The sequence below is a fragment of the Dermacentor variabilis genome, chromosome 7, assembly GCF_050947875.1.
Source record: "Dermacentor variabilis isolate Ectoservices chromosome 7, ASM5094787v1, whole genome shotgun sequence".
In the NCBI taxonomy this organism is placed as follows: domain Eukaryota; kingdom Metazoa; phylum Arthropoda; class Arachnida; order Ixodida; family Ixodidae; genus Dermacentor; species Dermacentor variabilis.
In genome coordinates this window covers 19,134,051-19,156,538 of record NC_134574.1, presented here as the reverse complement: position 1 = coordinate 19,156,538, position 22,488 = coordinate 19,134,051, and the positions used below count along the sequence as shown (strand labels likewise).

At 48.9% G+C, this 22,488-nt stretch overlaps 1 protein-coding gene across 2 annotated transcripts in view; it reads left to right on the top strand.

Annotated features, from left to right (window-relative positions):
* MED17 (mediator complex subunit 17) overlaps window positions 1–22,488 on the top strand; it is a 305,063-nt gene that overhangs the window by 142,642 nt on the left and 139,933 nt on the right. For both annotated transcript variants that reach the window (XM_075698299.1, XM_075698300.1), the window contains exon 10: window positions 5,773–5,981. In XM_075698299.1, coding sequence (XP_075554414.1) covers window positions 5,773–5,981 — 209 coding nt within the window. The remainder of the gene's footprint in view (window positions 1–5,772; window positions 5,982–22,488) is intronic.

Genomic DNA, 22,488 nt, shown 5'->3' with positions numbered 1-22,488 from the left:
TACAGTGTATTCTTATTCTGATAGACTGTTATGGTTTTGTTTAACGGTTCGACATGCACGTCGAGGTCAAGCCTGCCTTGAATATGGTGTCTGGGTCTCTGTCAAGCTGCAGACAGCAGCTTTTAGCCCTGTCAACCACAAAACTTGTTTTGGAAATAAAGAAATTTGAATTTCAACAACACTGGAAATGTCAAAGGAAAGGCTTCGAAAGACGTCATGGAGTCCGCGACCTGCCGGCGCTTTTCTACGGAGACTATGTCTGGTTGACCGACCTGAGGTGCAAAACGTCAGTAGAAACTCCAGCTGACGAGCCTTGGTCTTACCGGGTTGACACCGACGCTGGTGCTATACGCAGGAATAGGACCCAGCTAGTTCAGTATCTCCCTGCTAACACCAACGCAGAAAGTGCCAGTATCCCACATGCATACCAGAAATGGGAAGTGCATGAAATTGCCTGCTGTAGCAAACTTTGCATGCTTTATTGTGGAGATGTTGTAGATGCTGCCATCTAGTGAAAGCGGGGTGCGATAGCTCGCCGAGACAGCGCGTGGACGGCGATCTGGCAGCGTGTGCTTCTTTTCAGGCAGAACACAGCCGAGAGACTGTTATACGTGTGGTTGTGTGACCCCTCATTTGGCCGTCTCGCTCGTCCCTCATGGCTACAACAGGTGCTACAAGAACCTGCACAGAGCAGAAGCCAAGTTTTGCAGTCATTCTGTTAGGGATGTTTCCGTGCCCACTGTTAGCCTGCTGTTGGTACTGTTAGCCCCGAAAGGGCCATTGCTGGAGTGGTAACACAGAACATAAGACAAACTATTTGTCACTTTCATGTAAAACAAATTAATCTAACTAAAGCATAAAAAACAGCAGTATAGACAAATAGTGCATGTGTGTTGCACATATTAGGCAGTAGAATTGAAAGAAAAAAATGTTTTACGTTTACAGTTGGGACAAGATAGCACACATTGAATAATAGTACACAGTGAACAGTAAACTGCAGTTTCACAGAGTTCCACCATTGGAATAAATAAGCGATTCAGGCAGCGTTAAAAAATTTGTTCACAGAAGAAGATGTTACCACTGATTCAGGAAGCATGTTTCATTCTTGAATTACCCTGGGGCTGTATTTAAAGGCGTCGTTTCGTCTGAATGGTGGTGACATATCCATACCATGCCAATGTCTTGAGTGCTCAATTGGCTGAAATTTAAGGAAGTTCGGTGCACTGACTTTGAGTTCATTTGTGAATAATTAGGGAGAGAAAGGTTAGTCTCTCAGATGTTGTTCTCAGTCTAACATAGGTGAATTTGCTGACCTGCCAAACTCTGTAGGAGAGTGGAAGTGGCAATATTTGTTAAAGATGCACTCGGAAGCCAGGGTGTCTACCAACTGGGAAAACAGGGAATTTTCAGGGATTTTGAATAGTCTGGAAATTCTCGGGGAAAACTCGGGGAATACATGCTTTTATCAGGGAGAATTTGCTGTAATTTTGTTGAAAGGGAACGAAATTCGTGCTAATGTTGGCTCGGGTGACAGAGAGGAATCGTAATGAAACGTCTTTGACACCGTGTCATCGGCTGGAAGCCCTACCAGTGTACAGTCAATGACCGATTTTCTGGACACCTGATTTTTGGAACATAACATCTCGGCACGACCACATGCCCCATAGGATCATTGCATAACAACCTATGATGTTTCGGACACAAGAACTGTTCGCCGTCCAATTTTCCCAACCTTTTGCCATGACCACAGGTCCGAAGTGGCATTAATCAAAGCCACCAGCACTGCTATTTTTATTATTTTCGCGCCTTGAACCGGTGCTGTCACACGCAGATCCACTGGCAGCCGTAGCCACCACGGCGGCAATGCCAGGCCTAGCTACTTTGACGTTCGCTACTGTTAGCAATTTGCCGCTGTTAGGCGCAGACTCATCCTTTGTAATCCTTGCCAATGGCTTTGAAGCTTGGAAAGCACGATGCACTGAATTATGTCGGTTTCCGAAATTAAACTTTGCCGCAATACAGCAATGTTATTACGTTCAACGCAGGACTTTTTGTTAGGCTAGTTGGTGCAGGTACTGAAGTACTAAAGCGCCAAACAGACACCAAGCAGTCCGTGTCTCTTCTTGTGTTGTTTGGCACTTTAGTACTTCAGTATTGCGTTGAAGCTTAACAAGTGGGGGAACGGCCAATTGTCACAGGGCCCAGTATGTATTCCTTAATTATATATGCATGCACCTGCCATCTCCTGTCCCAGCAGGAGCAGCGATTTGCCTTTGTGTACTGGCTGGCCTTCAGAGCTTTTTGGAATCTGCCTGTGGCGATTTGAGCCTTTATTGGTAGTAAAAGGCATGCATTCATTTTTTCAAACTGCCGATTTTTCGGACATTTTTGTGACTCTTAGGGAGTCCGAAAAATCGAACTTTTACTGTACAACTGACCAAGAGGATGTTTCAAATGGTCTGTGGGGCGAACATGCGATGGAAGGAGGACACGAACAGAAAGGACCGACGCATTGAGGAATGAACGGGAAAGGAAGTGTGCTGCTGCTATTTTGAAGGAGCTTGAGCTCAAAAAACAGTGTCGGCCGATGCTGAAATGCAAGTGTCCCTCATCCAAACCAAAATAAACTCTTTAAAGCAGTGAAACATAACACTGAGGTGTCTTGCGCAGGCTGAGAGTATGTCAGGACAGTTGAGGTTGACTTACGAGCTGCTGAGAGAGAATCTCAATTGTGACGAATTTCGGGCCTCATACCACTGAGCTTGCTATCAGTTGATAGAAATAGCTCGTATTCGAAAATATTTGCTTCTGTATGCATCTCTCTTTTATTCGTATTTGAGAATGTCCGACTCGATTTGCAATTTTTTTCGAAGACATTTTATTTGCTGTGCATTTTACTAACCCCTTCCTTCTATTCTCTTTTTGAATAACATAAACACTACTCCTTATATTCAAATTGGGTTAAGTCATTTGTTATAATTTTTTTTCATATGCTTACTAATTAAGAGAGTGACAGCATCGGGCGATATGTTTTCAGCCCGTCTTGACATAAAACATAGTTCTGTGTCACTCAGCGAGTTTTGCAAAGGCACTGAGGGAAAACCTGGAAAACTCAGGGAATTTGGAAATGTCAACTTAGTAGACATCCTGATGTGGCTTCGGCGCCCAGCTGTCTTCAGCATTTCTTTCTCTCTCTTTTGTTTGAGACGACTTCATGCTGCCTAGGATGCACAGCCTGGATAGAGCCTTACCAGGCTAGGACAGTGTAGGCAGCAAATCTTATTCACAGATTATTACACATCATAGGCTGACCCAGATGCAATACATCAATCCAAATACAGTGAAATATAGTGACATATGCATTTTCTTTCGTGGAATGAAAATCGATGAAAATCAAACCGCAATGCACACACATGATGAAATAAGTCCAAATAATACACAATGAAATACATAGCTCAGGGGTTAAAATCTCACACCTGCTCCAATATAGGGAAAAAGGACACGGTGCAAACAAAGGAAATGAGAGAGTGACATGCACACAGCACTCGTGTCTTTTTTTTTTTTTTTCACTGCATCCTTTTTCCATTGAATCGCCAACAAGCCCAAGCTTCCACGATAAATAAGCCTTTAACTTGGTTCTTGAATTGTGTTGGAGTGACTTTAGAATTTATTCAGTTTAATATGGGGGGGTCAGGGTACTTATTAAGGAGTTCTGGTATTTGTGACGATAGCCTCTGTAAACCATAATTTGTGCGTGATGTGGTCTTCGCCATTAACCTCCGTCATAGTTCATAAGGGGACTTCTAAACGTTATAGGTTTCCTGAAAATTCATTCTCTTTTTTTCTGTTTATATTTGTAAGTTAAAAAGAACTGTTAATTTATCAATACACAGTACTTGGCTGCTTGTTGGCTTTGTGTAGTAATAAATTCTAGCCCCTGTGTTTTTTTTTATTCTTCTCACTTCAGAGCAATTGCACAGTAGTTGAACATGTGCTGCCTCTCTCTCGGGAGCCTGGCTTTCTTTTGGGCTAAGCCGTAATTATTTGCAAATGGAGTTGTGGCACTTCTTGTGGACTCTGCGTGCTGTCTTGGCATTAAATTTGAATACGCTTTGTGACAGTGTTGTTCGCTATATTGGCAGCAGCGCACCTGTTGGGATAATTCCAGCTAGAAAAAATGTCTGCTTTCTTGGTCTTTCATCCACAGATGACACTTTCCAATTTAGTTTCCAAGGTGAACTGGTTTATGAGGCTGCCTTTGTAAACTTGACTGTGGTAATGCTCTGAGGAATGTGAGGAAACTGTTTGCTTGTTCTACTCCACGTACAGTGAACACTATCAAGGAAGACACTTGACGAGTTGGCTTGTTGAAATGTTGATGGCTCCTGTCTGTGACTTCCCGCATTCGCCTACCTTTGGTCGTTTCGAGTGTTCGTTTCGAGTGCTCATCTTCATCTGACGCTGTTGCCTTGCTTGTAATGCTCCATTTGTGCTTTTAACTCTTTCTGTGCCACGCTATTATCCCGCATTCTGATCAAATTGGCCAAATTGTTTTTAACCCGTTGAGGGTCAATGACGTAAATATACGGCGCCGCGAACAAGTCCAAAAACGGTCGATGCCATATATTTACGGGGCCGTCTGTACGTTTAAAAAGCGCGGCAATTTCCTAACTTTTTATGTTCTGTCATGTGCTGCCACTGTGTAGGAATACAGGGAATATTTTTCGCACGCCTCCCTCTCTCGGTTTTCATTTCATGGTTTGTTTTAGTGCTAGTTCGCTCCCGCGCGTCTATATAGTACCGCTCGCGCATTGGTGCCCGCTTGGGCAGGTGGCGGTTCGGGTTTTGTTCTCGCAGGCGGTTTTGGCGTCTTGCGCTTGCAAAACTGATGGCTATCTCGTTACTAATTGCTCAAAGGGCGACCACTTATTTGTTGCTCGTTTAGTGCTCACAGGGGTGCACATACGAAGGATGCCGCCGTGCATGCGTTTTCTTTGCTTTTTTTTGTTTTGACACCCGTGAAAACTAATTGCCTCTGGTTGGCGATAAGATGAAGATTAGCGGAAGTTTGTCAAACATTGTGCTTTTTTGACGGGCACATAACCACACAGTTTCCTTGAGTGCGCGCACCTACGCAGTTCGATTACGCTATGGATGTACATATTAGATATTAGTGTAAAAGCAGGAACATTTGAGTTTTGCAAAATATTCTCGTGTGCATATTTTCAAGGCCTTGAACTATGTGTATAAAAATGCATCAAATTTTTAATTCTTATAAGTTTATTTCCTTTTTTATTGTTGTTATTCATGAATGAAGAGTACATATATACCAACGCAAAATATCTTTTTCTCACTTTCCGGTCACCCTAAAAAAGTTGCGGTAAATATTTTTGAAGGAAGTCCCTGAGAAGAATTGAAATCTGCAATAAAAAAAAATCGACCCTGGGCGGTCGCATATGGCGAAAAAATCGACCCTCAAAGGGTTAAAAACCAGTTGCGAACTTGTTTTACTTCCTCTGTCAGAATAAAACTTGCTTGTGCTTGCACTGCCCCACAGATTGTGGGCTGCCACAAACCAAGTAAACACACTGAGATGATGAAATCAGCTAGCCTATGGCATCTCTGGAGAATAAAAAGTGCCGTCAATGGTCCGCGTTCATTTCATTTTTACCAGAAATGCCTAGACAAACCCAGCTCGTCCGTGGCACGGAATAGATTAATGGCTCTGTGTGGGGGCCCTATGTGGACTGCATAAGCAATACGTGGATGCAGGACCGTCAGCCTGCCCTGCCACCCTCGCGCCTGGACCACAAGCACGTGCTGGAGCACTCCCTGCATCAGCTGTTGCGCGAGTACCACTATGCGTTCTTACACCAGGGGGCGCCCCGACCAGCATCAGGCCCCGTTGGGGTGCCACTCAAGCGGCACCTGGCGGGGCCACACGCACATGACCGACAACGCCTGCGCAACTCCCTCCACAGGTGAGCATTGCATCACTGCACACACACCCACACTGTGCGGGGCAAGACTGTCACCAATTCAAGTTTTTGGTTAAGGGGGGACACTGCTATTCAAATAATGTTCATGATGTTTTCCATCAATATTCATGAAACTTTCTATTCTTATTAAGATTTTTGTGCAGATTTCAAATATGTAATTATTTTTCCAATAGGCCATTTAGTTCTGAAGGTAAATGAAATTCATTGTTCATCATTTGCAGAAACAATAGAAAACAAAAAATGCTACAAAAATTCATATTGGCACTAGAAAACATAAGGAACATAATGGTAGGAATACTTTTTGATACATCAAATATTAGTAACCATATAGCAATTCAATCTTTACTGTTCCAATTGTGGCTACCCTACTGTTTGATCTAAAGCAGAATTGAAAAATTTTAAAGCATAAATTTCAAAATATGACCCTACCATTATGTACTTTGTACACTCAGCTACAAGCCACAACAAAAATTATGGCTCTACCTGCCTTGAAGGCAGAGATATCGCTGCGGCAAATCAGCAACAAGTCAGAAGTCGGTGTTTTGAGAAAACGAGAAAAAAGGAATACATTCACTTTTAATCAAAAGTACAGAAATAATTTTTGCAATATTTTGCAGTGAAAGTGGCAGAAAGCCACCAGGAATGTAATCGCTCTGACCACGGCCACCCAAATGCGGCAAGAACATTGTTTAGTCCCGTTCACCAATTCCCAGTGGCTGGCATCGCGCGCGCGGGAAGGTCGAGCTCGACGCCGATGTGATATCGCCGCAGCACGCGCACATGATAACGATCTTTATGGCGAGGCCAGATTGCCGTTCGCTTTTGCCTGCTGCGATGCTGCCGCCGCACACCTTGCACTTGACAAATGACATCAGTGCGTTCACGGAGTTCAACTGAGGATAGCGAAGCCTGCCTCGGCGTCGACTGGTGCGGCTGCAACGCCGTTGGCGCGAGTGAGCAAATCCAACATCCGCTTTGTTGCTGGCATTGACGCAAGAACTTGAAGTTTTTTTGAGCATTCATCTCCCCCTGCAACAAATCTGCACGCTGCAACATTACAGTGTCACGCCGAACGCGGCCACTGTCCATAACGATTTCACTCATTTGTGAGCTGGCTAGGACTACTTCGGCATCGTCCGCGGCTTCGGCATCATTTGCGGTTGGCGGCGAGCTATTCTCGATGCTTTTTGAAGGAATGGAGCGCTTCTGACAGTTATAAGCTCATCGCGTCTTCTTTTTGCCGAACTTGTGCCTCCTGGCAAACTTCCCCGGCGGATCGGACATAGTTGGGCACTTGTCACAAACCTATGACTGAGAACGAGACGTGCCGTCGCATCGCTTGCGGAGTGGAGCAGATGACGGGAACCTCGCGCAGCCAACCACAGCACGCGTTCTTGGTCACGTGTGCTAGTCAACGAATCGGATGGCGCATTCGGACTTTTTTTCGTCCCTGGATTTCAACGTCACTGGCGTACCGACGGAGTCACTTTTGGCGGGAAATTAAAGAAGGAAGGCTCCTCTTTCCAACGAGACCAAGATGGCTGCGACCGCGCGCATAGAAAAAAAGCTACGCGCCGCAATAAAATAGGGCTGTTATTGCGCGGAATTCAGCTCACAGCGACGTTATGAATTGATATTGCGGACGAAATACTCTTCCGTGAGATTCGAAACTTGGTGAATTAAAGGAATATTAGCTGTAGATATTGAAAATGTCATTTTCAAAAAATCCATTTTTTTCGCGATTATTTCGCGATTTTTTCGCCGCAAGAGCCGTGTCCCCCCTTTAATTCGATCCTGTCCAAAAGTCGCCAGCCGGTGCCTCTACATTTTTATGGGCCCAAAGTTTCGTAATTTTGATCCTAAAATTGGCCTTCGATGTATAATTGGAGCTTCACTGGTCAGCAAGCACACACCCAACTTCAATGGTGACCTCAATGCGGCAGTGTCTGTCTTGGTGAAGCTTAGGGGACTGTGAATATGTCCAGCGCACGCCATCTCCTGCCAAAAATACCTATTATTGGGCGGTCATAGAAAAATTTTCAGGCGAAATCAGTAGTTCACCAATGATTGATTACAGTAATTACCCAATCCTAATCCATGCGTCATTTCTTTCCAATGAAATCTTTCAGAAAATTACCAGCACGGTGCAACTGTATATGAAACCAAGACCGGGTTTGCAGGATTCACAATGAAGCAGCATAGCCAGCGTCACCGTCATTGCCATCACAAGGTGCTGACAAGTGTGGTTCTCGTTACAGACTGCTTTACTGATGGCGTGGCCATTTTATTATTACATTGCTGTCTATTGTCCGGCGTCATGCTCGTATGTGGGACTGTGGTGAAGTGTGCACGGCGAATGTGCTGTTGATGACGATTACCAAGTTCTTGCCTTTTTTTGAGAGGTCTCAACAAGTTTTTGAAATTGGGGGAACTTCATAGCATGTCGTGTCTAATCTTTCAGCTTTGATATAGCCACAATATCGAATGGCAACGGGCCTAGAAGTGCTGCCACAGATCCGCCCTCGAACGAAATAGGAGTGAAGTCTGAACACTGTCAATACGCAACATATGGGCAGCATGTTCGTATTGCATGTCTAGCCTTGAACTCCATCACTCGGGGAACAACAATCAGAGGCGCCTCTGTATGGCATGCGGTGGGCCGCACCAGCATGCATCCCAATCCAGGCAACTAACGAAGCTCTGAGGAAACACATTTTGTTGGCTTTTGAGCTCCTAAAATTTTCGCGGTACAATTTTGTAAGCATTGTGTACCTGGGACACGTGCAATACAATACAATCCAATACAGTTTATTTGCCCATTTTCCATACACATATTTTTCATACACAAGCTCTACAAAATAAGTAACTCTAAAATAGCTCGACTGGAGGGGCCGTTAACATGGAGTATTTGATTAAGCGACCTGCTGACAGTGGCTACGAATATGCCATACACACGACACGTTGAAAGAATATGCACACTCTAAGGTCTCGAGTGGTGCCTCTGCAAGGACACTTCGCTGACCCATGAGAGCTGAAAAATGAACAACTACTCTTTGCAAGAGCAACTTTATTTTCTGAAATAATAGAGTGGACAATGTGCGGCGTCGGCTCGACCTCTTGCCAGTGAGATTCAGAAGTATGGGAAAGTCCATGTCAACTAGGGGAGGTCGACACTCGGTATGCCTGGCTTCGGTTACAGGACGAAAAAGAGCACACCTTCATTTTCATTTTCAGCATGTAATAATATGTCCCCACTCAACTTCAACCAGAAAGTTGTTCACCGAGTGTGATAATCTTGGAATACATCTTAACAGAATAGCTTCAATGTGTGTGCACGAAGAAATAGTTGGCTTTGTGAATTGGCGCTAGTTCACCGACTCGAATATACACATTTCGTTCATATCCCAGTTTTATCATGGGTGCCGAGTACATTGCGGTGCGTTCACTGGAAACAGTCTTCCGAACATACACACGATGAAGCTGATGGTGTCAAGTCCTTTCTGTGGATGGACGCAATCCAAAGGCAACACTTGTCTGCAACCGCAGCGGTGGAGTTGAAGGAGTTGCGGCGACTGAAGATGCACTTCACATTTGCTTCCGAAATTTATTTTTGCAGCTGAATACTGCACAGCGTTAGCCTGTTGACCTTGACTCATCTGACATAGTAGCAATCACAGACGGAACATGTTAGAATCGCAATAATTTGCAATGACATTGCTACGAAGCTTCTGCTGGGAGAAACGGCAATCTTCACTTCCTTCTCGGCGATAAAATGGTCTGTAGTGAGCTAGATAGGGGTAGAGGGATTAGGGAGCAGTGGCGCTGAGGCCTCTGGTAGCGACGCCACACGGTGGTGCCACCAAGGCATGGGCTGCAGTGCTGCTGGATACAGTGGGTACGCTAGTGCTTGCAGTGCGAAACGGCTCTGCTGTTTTATTGCAATAAAAATTATGTGGACACTCCGGGTGCATTTCCACCGTTATGTCGCCGTGAGGTTCTGTATAAAGTCCAAGTACGATACAATTGTGGCCCTAGGCCTGTAGGTGCAAGGGAAGGCTGGCCCGAGAAGGATGGTGGCTTGACCTCACATGTGCGAGGGGAGTGGTCGGGGTGTATGTGCACCATCATCTCGCAAGGGGGGCAACTGAGTGTGCTTTCCTTCTACTCGGGCGACAGCTGCACATGACATGGCTCAGAGCGGCCATGCCGTCTTGGAAGGGGGGGGCTGGTGCAAAGAGTGAGGGGGTAAACCAAGATAGCTGATGGCTTTGTGCACGCTGTGTTCTAACACACATCGCAGCAACAAGGGGAATTCGCTCACCACTGCTGCTGCTGCTCCATCACGTTGGCGTTCTCACAGCTAGTATCTGCAGTCATCGAATGAGATGTGTTCATGTTTGTCTGTGCATACCTGATACCGTGCTTGTCAATTTAGTATTTTGTCACTGAAGGTAGCCACATGAGCTTGTTGGTATGGGATCTCCTACATTGTTGAAGGGACAACGAAGCAAGGAAGAGAACGTGCCCAAGAGATGCCAGAAGAATGTGCCACACGACTCGAGAAGCGTCGTAACGAAGATATGGCTAGAAGTCGTGCCGCATCCCGCAGTGGCTCTTCAAGTGCGGAAGAGACCGCTTCGAGTTCTCGAGAGCGTCGGAATGAGACGCTGTGTAGACGACATGCTGAGGAAACGGAGGGAGTACGTGCAAGAAGACTCGAGACACGGCGACTCGTCGATGCAGCTAAACGAGCTCGCTTGCACTCTGCAGCAACCGAAGAAGAACCCTCAAGCTCAGAGCGTCAGAATGAGAGGCTGTGTAGACGACGTGCCGAGAAAACGGAGGAAAAATATGCAAGAAGACTCGAGACACGGCGGCTCGCTGATGCAGCTTAACGAGCTCGCTTGCACTCTGTGGCCATCGAAGAAGAACCCTCAAGCTCAGCATCTTTACGAGAAGCCAGACTTGTGAGGCGCAACGAAATCCAGGCCGGTTGAATCGTTGAGTCTGGAGACGTCGAAAGTCGGCGGAGGCAGACTTTCCACAAACAGTGAGTGAGCACAAGTCGGCCACACAAGAGTTTCACTGCCGCTTCACGAACGACCCCTTTGAAAGTGTGTGTTCTGTGTGCAACCGGCTGTGGCACAAAAACGACCTAACAGCGGTGACTGAACTTACGTATCCGACTCTTTATTTCGCCTATCCAGATTGGGACAATGAGGCGACACAGAATGCTACAGCGTGTAACATGTGCCGGAGTAGCCTTCGACAGCAGAAAATGCCGCTGTACAGTGTCTCGAACGGTTACCATTACCCCCTATGAAGCCTGGTTTGCCGCTGCTAAACAGTGTAGCCAGAAGATTGATTTCACCTTGTATACCGTTCGTGCAAATCGGGAGGCTCATGAACTGGAGGAACGGCCAGTTGGGGATCAAGGGCCCTATCGTTAACGTTCCCGTCGTCACCGACCAAATGCTAGGCAATTGCTGAGAAATGTGGACGACCAGCGTTCGGTGTTTGTGAGCATAAAGAGACGCATGTTCGCCAAGAGCATGCATCTGGCAGACGGAAGTATCGCGAGCGGATTTCCTGCCGTGGGTCGAGGTCCTCCGGTGCTCACCACTTTATACACATTGCGGAATAGAAATGGACATCACTAAACTTGAAAAGGTGTGCGATGAGGCCGAGGGGCGCCAACAGTTTGTGGAAAAATGCGACGAACTAGATGACTTGTCAGACCCATTAGTGTGTGACGCGCAAGGGCGGGGGCAAGTGAGCCCAAGACCCACGACGAGGAGCCACGGTTCTCGGAGGCCAGGCACGGGATTGACAGTAGTTGACTGAGCAGTGAACAGGTGGCGTGTGAGTGTGGGGAGAGAGTGGCGAACGGGTCGGAGTGGGGTTGTGTGGAGCGGAAGGTAGTGTGGAGCGCAAGCGGTAGTTCGGGACAACGTGTGGCGTGTCGTCGATCATGACAAGTGGGGGCTCGTCCGGCATCTACGTGGACATGGAGACAGTGGACGTTCCCAAACAATTAGTACAGCATCTGCCGGGGCAGACGAGCGGATCCACTATAGAACGCGAGCAAATCACGGCAGCTGTCAGACAAAGACTGATGGCGGCTGAGGCAGTACCTATGGGTTCTACGACAACGGCGGCGGCGGTTCAACCGGCGAGCGACTGCGCTCCGCGCTCCACAGGAGGTCAGCCAGGTCAGCCTCCAAAGTTTAAAGGGTTCAACGACCATAAGTCCCCTGAGGAATTTTTGGACCGGCTTGAAACGTTTTGTTTGGTCAGCGGTGTCGCAGCTGACAAGAGGCTTACGCACATTGTGCCTGCTGCGCTGCAAGGTAGCGCGAAGTTGTGGTGGCGATTCGTGAACTCGTTTGCGTCGTGGGAGGAGTTCACTGCGGCGTTTATTGCGGAATTCTCCTCCATTGACGCGAAGCGCTGCTTGAAACAAGAGCTGGAGCACCGGACGCTACATCCCCAAGAAAATTTAAAGGAATTCATATATACCATCGCGGCCTACTACGACCGAATTGGCGACGAAGTGCCCGAGTCTGAAAAGGCTGACCGCGTGCTGCGGCACATGCACCCGCAACTCCAGGATTTGGTGGAGGGAAGACAGTTCAGCAGTTTCGCGGAGTTGGCGAAGGCCGCTGACGGTCTCATAGAGCGTTTCTGGAGGCGCATGCAGTACAAGCCACCACCGCCCCCGACTGACCAAGTCGTGAGAGACTTGACCTTCCAATCGGCTATAAACGTGGCCGGTGTGCCGGGAACACAACCCGGAGGGTTAATCACAGCGGCTGCCGCGCCGTTCCAGTGTCCGCCGGCGGCATCCCCCTGGCACCCCGCGGCGATACAGCCCTCCTACCGCCGAGACCAATTACACAGATTAGCCACATTCGCCACAAGGACGCCACATCTCTCAATGCCGTCACAGCAGCAAAGGTACCAGCCGCGTGGCCACAGAGGATTCAGCTGCCATCGCTGCGGAGGCGACGGTCACATGGACCGCGAGTGCCCTACAAGTCGGCGTGGCGGCCCACCCCACTGCTACCAATGCAACGGGATCGGACATATCCGCTCTCAGTGTACGGGAAACGGGGGACGGTAGGTGCTTGCGCTGCAAGTAGCGGCCTTGGCCGGCAACAAGGAGCCTCTCCTGGAAGTGCAGATCGGGAGGACGACGTTCCAGGCCCTACTGGACACAGGCTTGAGTGTGAGCTTGCTTGGATTGCCGGCAGCAAGGGTAGTGGTTGAAGCGGGCGCCAAACCCAAGACACAGGACAAGCACTCCGCCTGGCAACAGGTTGGTCTCAGTCAACGACTCCGTCAAGTGCAAAATAAAGTGGGCCACAAGCAGCCGCAATCAACGCTTCCTGTGTGTGCCAGACTTGTGTAGGGACATTGTGCTGGGCAGAAATTTTTTAACAGCAGCAGGCATCTCTTTACATGTATCGCTAGGTGGATGGACGATTAGAACCAATCCACAGTGCATGGTGCCATTTGCTAAGCGCGAGAAGGACCCAGCGACAGCACTTGCAATAGAAGATGGAGAGTTGTACCACTTGCACAGCCTCTTTGAAGAAGTGATTGTAGTTCCGGGCATAGAGAACATGCATCAGGCTGGCACCAGGGAACTACACCCAAGCATGAGTAAAGTTCTCGATGACTTTAGCCATCTGTTTACTACAGTTGCGGGATGTACCACCCTGGCTTAGCACCGCATTGACACGGGGGACAGTGCGCCCGTGAGATGCAAGCTACATCCAGTCAATGCGAAGAAGCAGAAGATCATCGAGGGCTGTGTGGATGGCCTCCTAGAACAGGGCCTTATAAGACGAAGCACCAGCCCGTGGACTAGCGCCCCAGTGCTCGTTGCAAAGAAGTCTGGAGGCTACCGGCTCGCTGTGGACTGCCGTCCGTTAAATGCACGCACCCAAGTACCTGCCTACCCAATGCCTCGAAAAGACTGGCTGCTAGCGCAGTTGGGCCGAGCAGTGTGGTTTTCCAGCTTTGATCTCTCCCAAGGGTTTTTCCAAATTCCTGTTTGCAAGGCTGACATAGCTAAAACGGCCTTCATTTGCCATCAAGGTACATTTGAATTTACGAGGATGCCCTTCGGGGTGGCAGGCGGCTCAGCAACTTTTCAAACCCTAATGGTCCAGGTGCTGCAGGGAATCAATCACCACTTTGCTATGGCATTTTTAGATGTCCTTGTATACTCAGAGACACTGGAGAACCATGTTGAGCATGTAAGGGAAGTGCTACAACGCATTGAGGGTGCTGGCCTTACGATTAATCCAGATAAAGTACAGGTCTGCTGTCAGTCCCTCAAGTTTTTAGGTCACATCATCTCCCCTGGGCAGTGCACACCGGATGAGGACAAGGTGAGTGCAGTGCTGGATTACCCAAGACCCAGTACAATTAAGCAGTTGCAAGCTTTCCTGGGACTTGCCGGCTACTATAGAAGCTTCATCCCTCACTTTTCACTGACGGCACATTCACTGACCAACCTTTTGAAGAAGAACGAGCCATGGCAGTGGGAGGAGTGCCAAGAGCAGGCTTTCACTGCACTCAAGCAGGTCTTAGCTCAGCATGCTGTTATAAGCCTCCCAGATCTAAATCGACCCTTTGTGGTGGGGACAGATGCAAGTGGCATTGGCATTGCAGCTGTGCTACTGCAGGCTGGCCCTGATGGTCTGCAGCCTGTTTCCTTCATTAGCAGAGTCCTTACAGCAGCCGAGCGACATTATACTGTCCAGGAGTGGGAGTCTGGGCAGTGGACAAGTTCAGGGCATATCTTTAATTTATAGGGTTTGAGATACACTGTGACCACTCCTCCCTGGCATGGATCTTTAGTACCGACCAAGCTTCACCCAGGGTCAAGCATTGGGTTCTTCGGCTGCAGGGCTTCAACTGCCGAATCAAGCACAGACGAGGGCTGGCAAACATACCAGCTGATGCCTTGAGTAGAGCCCCTCTCCAGTGTGAAGACAACCCAAGTGACAACCTACATGAGACACTGTTCCCCATTGCTGCTCCAGAACCTCAAGGCAAAATTACATTTGATGAAGTAGCTGTGGCCTTGGAGGTTGACTCTTCCCTGCTGAGTGACACAACACAGCTGGTACAAGAACAGGCTCGTGATGACCGCCTCTTAAAGCTGAAGGCAGTGGTTCAAGGGACTCAGCTACCAAGCTCGGACCCTGATCATCGCCTCTTTCGCAATCTGGCCGAAACAACGCAACTGCAGCCAAGCGGATTGCTGGTTCAGCAAAGAGGCAACCAGAAGGTAGCGTGGTTACTTAATCACTTGCGGCAGCTGGCACTGAAGGTGGCCCACGACCATCCCACTGCAGGCCATGCTGGATTTTTCAAAACTCTGAGGCGTGTTGATGCACGATTCGTCTGGCTGAACATGCGAGCAGACATATCAAAGTATGTGCAATGCTGTACTGTCTGTCAGCGCACAAAAGCTCGGCGCAAGAAACCAGAAGGCCTCATGAGCAGTCAGTGGGCAATATCGCCCATGGAAGAGCTCAGTGTTGACATTATCGGGCCCTTGCTATCTACACCTCGGGGCCACAAATACTTGCTGGTAGTTATTGACAAGTTTACGAACTTCCCAGAGTTTTTCCCTCTACGAGCAGCAACAAGTGCAAAAATACTGGAGTGCATGATGCAAGTCTCCTGCCGCCATGGCACACCTGTGGCCATCACCAGTGACAATGGCAAGCCCTTTGTTAGCACACTATAGCAAAACCTCTTGAAACACTGGGGCATCAAAGATCGTTACACAGTGCCTTACCGGCCGGCTGGCCAAATGGTGGAGCGTCACAATGGCACAATTAAGCAGTGTCTACGGGCATACTGCTCCAACCACAAAGACTGGGACCGGCATATACCTGAGATCGCCCTTGCCATGCGTACTGCCGAGAGCGTTGTCACCGGATATACTCCAGCATTGTTGTGTTATGGCTGCAAGTTGTGCACCCCATGGGAACTTGCAAGCGATGTTAGGAATGGCCGTACGGGGTGACAACGTGCCAGCTATTTCAGTCCGCTGCACGTGTTCCAATCCAACCGGGACGGGGCACACTTCAGAGAACTGCGGATAACCGGCAGCCATGTGGCGCGGGTCAGCTCAGGGGAGTTCTCGAGGGAAGGTAATTGGCGGAACCTCCCCATGAGCTTTTCGAGACACCAGACAATGTGTTACCCGGCCGCGCCACTCGGGACGGAGCAGAGTTCTACGAAGCCCCTCTGACGTCGGCTCCGGACCTTTACACCAGTGTGTGTGTGCGGCACGTGTATGTTAGCCCTCATCCTCCTCCAAAAGGGCGGGTCATCTTGAATGACGTCGAACTATGACGTCGAGCAGAGAGCTTATAAGCAGCGATTGTCGGCTGCTAGAGCGTGCTCATTGTCATGCTAGAGATGTACTAGTGACTTGCTTGCTCGTTGTCATGCTCGAAATGTACTCGTGAGCTGTGTGCGTGTAAGCTGTTTGCTGTATGTTAGTTTTGCGGGCTCCATATGGGAGTCACGCTAAACTGTCGATGTATGTCTTGTCTAAGATGTAAATAATGTAAATAAAACCTGTTCACTGAGTTCCTCTCTACGACCATCGACTCCTTCAAATGGTGGCAGCGGCGAGAGCGTCCGACGAATCTAATAGTGACAAGGAGGACACGGAGCCTCCGAAAGGAGCACATCATGCACTTGCTGCAGAACTCCAGCGGTGCCTTGGAGAAGTCCTCCAGTATGCTCGGTCCCATCAGGCAGCTGCTTGGAAGGTGCAGAAATCCTGTTACGACCGTCATCGTCAGCCAACAACCATCAAAGAGGGTGACCTTGAGTGATGCGGCCAAGGGCGTTTCGGCGAAATTGGCACCGCGGCGAAGTGGACCTTATTGTGTACTCAAATGATTAGGTGACAATGACTTTGTTTTGAGCGATCCTGCTACAGGACGTCATCGAACTACCGCCCACGCTGATCAGTTGATGCTCTACCACGAGCCATGGCTTCTCCCTGCCAGCACAGCTTCACGATTCGAGGGAGGGGGAGAGTTGTGACGCGCAAGGGCCGGGGCAAGCGAGCCCAAGACCCACGACGAGTAGGAACCACGGTTCTCGGAGGCCAGGTGCGGGATCGACAGTAGTTGACTGAGCGGTGAACAGGTGGCGTGAGTGCGGGGAGGACAGCGGCGCGAGCGGCGAGTGTGCGGGGAGAGAGTGGCGAACAGGTCGGAGTGGGGTTGTGTGGTGGCGGAAGGTTTGCGTTCGGGAAATAAAGCGGTAGTTCGGGACAACGTGTGGCGTGTCGTCGATCATGACGAGTGGAAGGGATGGCTCTAACGTTAGACCAACATGCGATGGTGTACGATGAGGACTTCACCTTAACCATGGCACCCGGGGAAGGCAAACGTCCCCTAAGCATCCTCTACGACATGCATGCCGAGGATTGTCGTTTTCCCAAATTTACCTCGGCCATGCGAGGAACGTTTGTCCGGAGGCTAAACCGACGCCCTTTACCATGGCTTCGTCGGAAATTAGTCGGAGCGATAGACGAGACGTGCTAACCATGCACATACTGTATATGGTCATGAAAACCATTCGTCACTGGGTATGCGGCTGTATGAATGTGATGTTCAGAAATAAGGGCGAAACCAGCAAGATGACAAGGGTCGACATCGACAATACCACGAAGGTCAAGCAGATGATTGAACAGGACATGAGATTTATGTAGGGTGTACCGAACACTATGCAATATTGGCATATGCGAAAATCACAACTCTTTGCAATGATTCACCAGCTTGGCAAACCAAGTGCGTTCTTGACTCTATCGGCGGCTGAAGTACACTGGCCTAACCTTCTCGACTTGCTGCAACGTCTGAAGGTCAGGCCAGCGGACGTAAGCATCGGCGTCAATAAGATGGAACGTCAGTAAGCTGCTACGCTTGTGAAGGATGATCCGGCCACATGTGCGATTTACTTTGAGCGCATGGTCCGGGTCATCATATCCATCTTGTCTAACCAGCGTATCAGCCCGTTCAAGCCTAACCATGTGGTTGAGCACTTTAGGTGCATTGAGTTCCAGCACAAATGGAGTGCCCACGCCCATCTTCTCCTCTGGTTGAACGATGCATCGAATGAACAGGCTGAAAACGATGACATGCCGCTTACCGTGGCAATGGCGGAGAGACTGCTGAGTGTCCATCACGTTGCACTTGATAGGCCGAGAAGCCAGCAAATCAGCATGCCCACACATGCTATAAGAGCGACTGCACGAAATGCCGCTTTCATGTCCCGTTCTGGCCCATGCCCACTACCAAGGTACTCACGCCACTCGGATTCTGAACACGTCGAAGCACTCAACTATAAGAAGTTGAAAGCCAAACAAGACGCCTTGCACGAAGCGCTGGACATGATGGTTTACACTGACTTCGAGGCCATGTGGGAACATCACGGAATACGAGACTGTGCGGAATACGAGATGGTTATCCGTGCGGGTCTCGTTCGTCCCACTCTCCTACCTAAGTGCGGTTTAGACAAGTGCAAGGTGAATACGTTTAATCCGTGGATAGCTTCCGTGCTTAATCCCGACATGGACCTGCAAATCATCCTTGTCGTTTACGCCTGTGCCACGTACGTGGTTGAATACATAAAGAAGGCTAACCGGGGCATCTCATTTCTAAGCCGTGCCATTCGGAAGATAATTGAGGATAACCCTGAGGCCGGACTTATATACGAACAGGTGCTCAGAAAAATGGGTGTGCAGATGATCAACACCATAGAGATATTGGCGCAAGAAGCGGCGTAGATGCTACTCAAGTTTGTCTTGAGTAGCACCAGCAGGGACGTCGTGTTTGCCAAAACTATGTGGCTGCAGGAGAGAACAAAGTCCAGAAAGAGTACGCAGCAGATGGACGAAGAGGGCCTCGCTCCTATGAGCGTGGACATTTGGCATAAGAGTTCGGTCGAGAAGTACGAACAACGTCTGCTCGACATGGAAGACGTCACGTAGTCCAAATTTATGACTGATTACAACCCTGCGAAGACTGCGAAACGCAAAAAAAAAAAACCGGTCATCTTGAGGTGTAGAGACTACAGTCCGGACGACCCGGTGAACTACAAGCGAGAGTGTGTTATGCTCTACCTGCCCTTCAGAAAGGAGATTGACGTCCTTGACGGCAATGCATTTGAAAGACTCTTCGATGAAACTCGCGAAAGAATCATGCAGATGAAGAGCAGATACAACAGTGGTGTGACTACTGCCGAGCTGCTTGCCTGCTGCCAACAGTTGAATGCAGCGGTTGCTCCAGATCAACAAAAACAAGAACAGGAAGCTGTTCCCACTCTACTTGATACCAATGACAACAGTGACTTGGCACCCCAAACAATAGCATCTGGCGGCGTCGTGGCGGCGATATGTCCTGCCGTTAGATGCAGGGAAGATTGCATGAGCCTGCACGATTACTACACCCGAATTAACCTGGTGAACCATCGTCAATGCATGTTGATTGAAGAAGTTATACATCGTGTCACCGACGCGGACGCCAGGCCCCTCCAAATCTTGTTTACGGGGCCTGCCGGCTGTGGGAAGATGTTCATGCTGCACCTTGTCATGGACGTGTACAACCGTTACTGTAAGAGCTGGCGAATCAATTACGGCGACGGGGAACTCTCGGGTGTCAATGCCTATATAGCGTGCGCCACGACCGGTAAGGCGGCAGTTGCCCTGAACGGGGTAACAGTGCATTCGGCATTTATGATCGTTATGACGTCATCCCGAGACAAAAAGTGTTTGTGTGCCGGCGACCTCAACATGTTTCGTGTCCTGTTTAGAGGGTTGCGATGTGTAATCGTAGATGAGGTCAGCATGCTGTTGCTAATCTGCTAAGGCAGGTGGACAGGTGCCTCTGTGAAATGCGGCCTCACCGGATGTGGGATGTGTGAACTGTTTGGGGGGTTTGACGTCATCATGTGCGGAGACATGAGGCAGCTACCACTAGTCAGGGCCAATGAGGTGTACAAGAGACCAAAGGCGGCCGGAGCCGTGTATAACACCGATGTGTTGGCCTGGCATCACCTCCAATACTTGCCCTTGACAGAAGTCGTTCGCCAGAGTGACACCCTGTTTTTGGCATTGCTCAAGATTGGTGACGATCGGGAGTTGAATGGGACGGAGATACAACTGCTCAACTCTCATTCCGTCAAGCAGGAAGAGAAGTGCCAAATACAGCGATGCAGTCAGGCTGTATTACAGTAATAAGGATGTAGATGCATACAACGAGAGAGTGGCCAAACGAACTCATAACAAGGTCGTGCAAGTTGCTATAGATGTCGTCTTTGGCCATAGATCATACGAAGAGAAGATCCTTGCGCTGAAGCATGTCAGTGAACACAGCAGAGTCGAAAGTGGAAACCTGCCATCTTCAATTACTCTGTGCATGGATAAACCGTACATGCTTATCAAGAATCTTGACGTGGCCGATGGACTGGTTAACGGCATGGTCGGGACCTTGCAAGAGATTGAGTTTAACGTTGAAGGAGAAGCAAGCAGAATTTGGCTTAGCTGCCCGCCTAATGTTGGCCTGATTGGAAAAGCCAGACTCGCTCAACGTGCGTGCAAACAACACCATGCAGCTTTGATACCCATAGATCTTGTTTGCATGCAATTCCATCTAAAAGGAAAACCCATGAAACACATGTCGGTGAAACGGACACAGTTCCCATTGCTCCCTGCAAGCGTAATGACCATCGACAAGTTCCAGCGAGGCGCATTTGATGCCGTGGTGTATGACTATGCTGGCAACCACGCACAAAAGTTGGTGTACGTTGCTCTTAGCAGGGTGACCAGTCTGGACGGACTTTATCTCACAAACAAAGAAGGTCGCCATGAATTTCTGCCCTTCCTCGGCAATCCCGACACGGCGTTGCGCTCAGAGTTGGAAACTGCGTTGGACATTCTGGCTACCGGAAGGCCTAGCTGAACTGAAAAGGAGTTGGTTGTCGTGACGGGGAACTTTAATAAAGACAAGAACTCCGCCTTTGTCCAAGCTCCAGAGGAGTGGTTTCTACTGGAGTTGAGCCAGCTCCAACCTCAAACCACCACACATTGGGGAAGCAGTTTAGACTTGGTTTTACAGAGAGCCTTGGCAGATACAGCCACGTCGTCAGCACAGTGCAAACCAAGTCCCACTACTTCATTGATCATCGCAGCGCCTTCATTGGTACAGTAATAGCTCGTTAATGTGACTCCCGTTAATTCGGAAATTTGGATAATTAGGACGGCTCTATTGGTCCCGGCCAAAGTGCATGTTAGTCTATGGAACCAAACCTTCGTTAATTCGTCAGAATTCGTTCCCGCACCGCTTAATTCGGTCAAATGCTGATGGCTGCCGCTACACGAAAGTGCGGTAAAGCAGCGCTGGCAACACAGGAGTGAAACCAAAACCTGAGAGGCAATGCCATCATCATCATCAATTAGTGGGGGCGATCGCAGCATCACCGAATGCCAGTGTCTCCTTTCTTCGCTCTACTTCCCCTTCGATGCCATTTTTCCTTGTTTTGTTGAGTTGGTATCATCTCTTCTTGCGAAGTTTTCTTTTTTCGTTGTGACCGTATTCTGCATGCCACCACCATCGTGCGCTACAGTGATGGCAACTACCGGCAAAGCGGCAGAAGTACTAAGCCAAGAACTTGGCGACTAAGTTGGAAATTTTGCAGGCTTTGAAGAATGGTGAATTGCGACAGCATGTTATGACCAAGTACAACGTGAAGCAGAGCACGTTTGGAACGTATGTAAAAATGAACAGACTCTTCAAGCCTTCGAAAGCGAGGAGTTTCATGCATCAAGAAAGCGGTTGCGAACCACAGCTCATCCCCACCTCGAAGCTTTGCTCCAGTAGGTTACTGACTGTCGCAATGCGCATCTGCCTTTGAGCGGACTTCTCATCATGGCACAAAGTGACAAGTACGCTGCAATGATGAACATTGACTCGTTCAGAGCTTCAGAAGAGTGCGGTGAAAAGGCCAGCGTTGATGAAAGTGTGACCACCCAGTGGAAAAATGTGAAGCTGCTTGAGCACATCGCTGCATATGAACCAAGTGACATGTTCAGTGCAGACGAAACGGCTCTATTTTTCAGAGCTCTGCCTGACAAGAAGGCGACTTTCAAAGGGGACCCGCGCATTGGTGGCAAAAGGTGCAAGCAAAGGATAACTGTGCTTCTTGCCGCCAATGTGACTGGCATGGAGCGCTTGCCACTTGTTGTCATCGGGAAGGTGCATAAGCCACGTTGTTTTAAAAAAAGGAAAAGCCTTCCTGTCGAGTAAAGAGCGAACTTCTTAGGACGGCTTGAATGACCTCGGACATTTTTCGAGGCTGGCTGCAGCAGTTAGAACGGCACTTCACGTCTAAGGACCACAAGATAATTATGGTTGTTAAGAGCTGCAGTGCACTGTACAGTCAA